The sequence below is a fragment of the Eimeria tenella genome, genomic scaffold (assembly GCF_000499545.2).
Source record: "Eimeria tenella Houghton genomic scaffold, Eth_scaff507, whole genome shotgun sequence".
NCBI classification, from domain to species: Eukaryota; Apicomplexa; class Conoidasida; order Eucoccidiorida; family Eimeriidae; genus Eimeria; species Eimeria tenella.
The window spans coordinates 1,844-3,097 of NW_013543399.1; the positions used below are offsets into that span (position 1 = coordinate 1,844).

At 48.3% G+C, this 1,254-nt stretch overlaps 1 protein-coding gene across 1 annotated transcript in view; it reads left to right on the forward strand.

The window, feature by feature from the left end:
• Positions 1-274: 274 nt before the first annotated feature.
• ETH_00001015 (peptidyl-prolyl cis-trans isomerase, putative) overlaps positions 275-1,254 on the forward strand; it is a gene marked incomplete at both ends in the record, with an annotated part of 2,673 nt that continues 1,693 nt past the window's right edge. Inside the window, 2 exons of the mRNA XM_013377441.1 lie at positions 275-399; positions 834-1,213. Coding sequence (XP_013232895.1) covers positions 275-399; positions 834-1,213 — 505 coding nt within the window. The remainder of the gene's footprint in view (positions 400-833; positions 1,214-1,254) is intronic.

Sequence of the window (1,254 nt, forward strand, 5' to 3'; positions counted from 1 at the left end):
CCTTGCCTTTCTGACACTTCTCAGCCGCAGCAGCAGCAGCAGCAAGGCAACAGCAGCCGCAGCAGCCGCAGCAGCAGCAGCGGCCGCAGCAGCAACCGCAGCAGCAGCAGCAGCAGCAGCAGCGGCTGTGTGTGTCTGCATCGTGCATATTTGCTCTCGCGCGTCCCCCGCCTCCACCGCTGGCTGCACCGCGGCTGCTGCTGCTGCTGCGCACGCTGCTCTTGCACTACCCCTGCTGCTGCTGTTGCTGCTGCTGCTGCTGCTGCTGGTGAAGATGCCGAAGCACAAGCACCACCGAGACCGTCTTTATTTGCTGCAGAGCGAATACTCTTCGGAGTGGGGAGGATTTAAGAAAGCAAAATTAAATTTGCCCTACAAGGTCCTCCCTTTCTACTGCTGGTCAGCTGCTGCTGCTGCTGCTGCTGCTGTTGCTGCTGCTGCTGCTGCTGCTGCTGCTGCTGTCTTCTTTTGCCTATTTTTCTCCTCTTTTTCTCCTTTTTGCCTCTTTTCTGCCTCTTTTACCTTCCATTTCTTTCATTTCTTTTCATTTCCTTTTACTTATTTCTTTTGGTTTATTTCTTTTAGTATTTCTTTTTACTTATTTCTTTGTTATTTTATTTATTTCTTTTTTTAATTTCTTTATATTTATGTCGTTGTATGTCTCAGTCTTAATTTGCATGTTTAAAGGCTCTTCTGGGAGCATTGAATTCCCCCTTGTGCCTCAATTAAAACCATTCTAACTAAATTAAATTAAGTTAATTAAATTAGTTAGATTAAATTAATTCAATCAAATAAATAAATAAAATAAAATAAATTTTTTTTATTTGCTGCAGCTGTCTTTGCTTCTGCCCCGCCAAAGACCCCGTCTGCAGCAGCAGCGGCGCCGTCTTCGACCGCAGCTGCATCCTCTCCTTCATGCAGCAGCAGCAAAAGCTGCAGCAAAAACAGCAGCAGCAGCAGCAGCAGCAGCAGCAGCAGCAACAGGAGCTGGAGTGCCAGTGCCCGGTCACGGGGCAGCGTCTGCGGTTTGCAGATTTATTTGCATTAAAGTTTTTCAAAAATGCAAAAGGAGAAATTTGCTGCCCCGTGTCTTTCAAACTTCTTTCCGAAAACTCTCATGTTGCTGCTGTCCGCAGCAGCGGGAACGTTTTTGCTGCTGACACTCTCCTCAACCTTTGCGTCCGCACCAACAGCTGGAACGACCTCATCACCGGTGACCCTCTGCTGCTGCTGCTGCTGCTGCTGCTGCTGCTG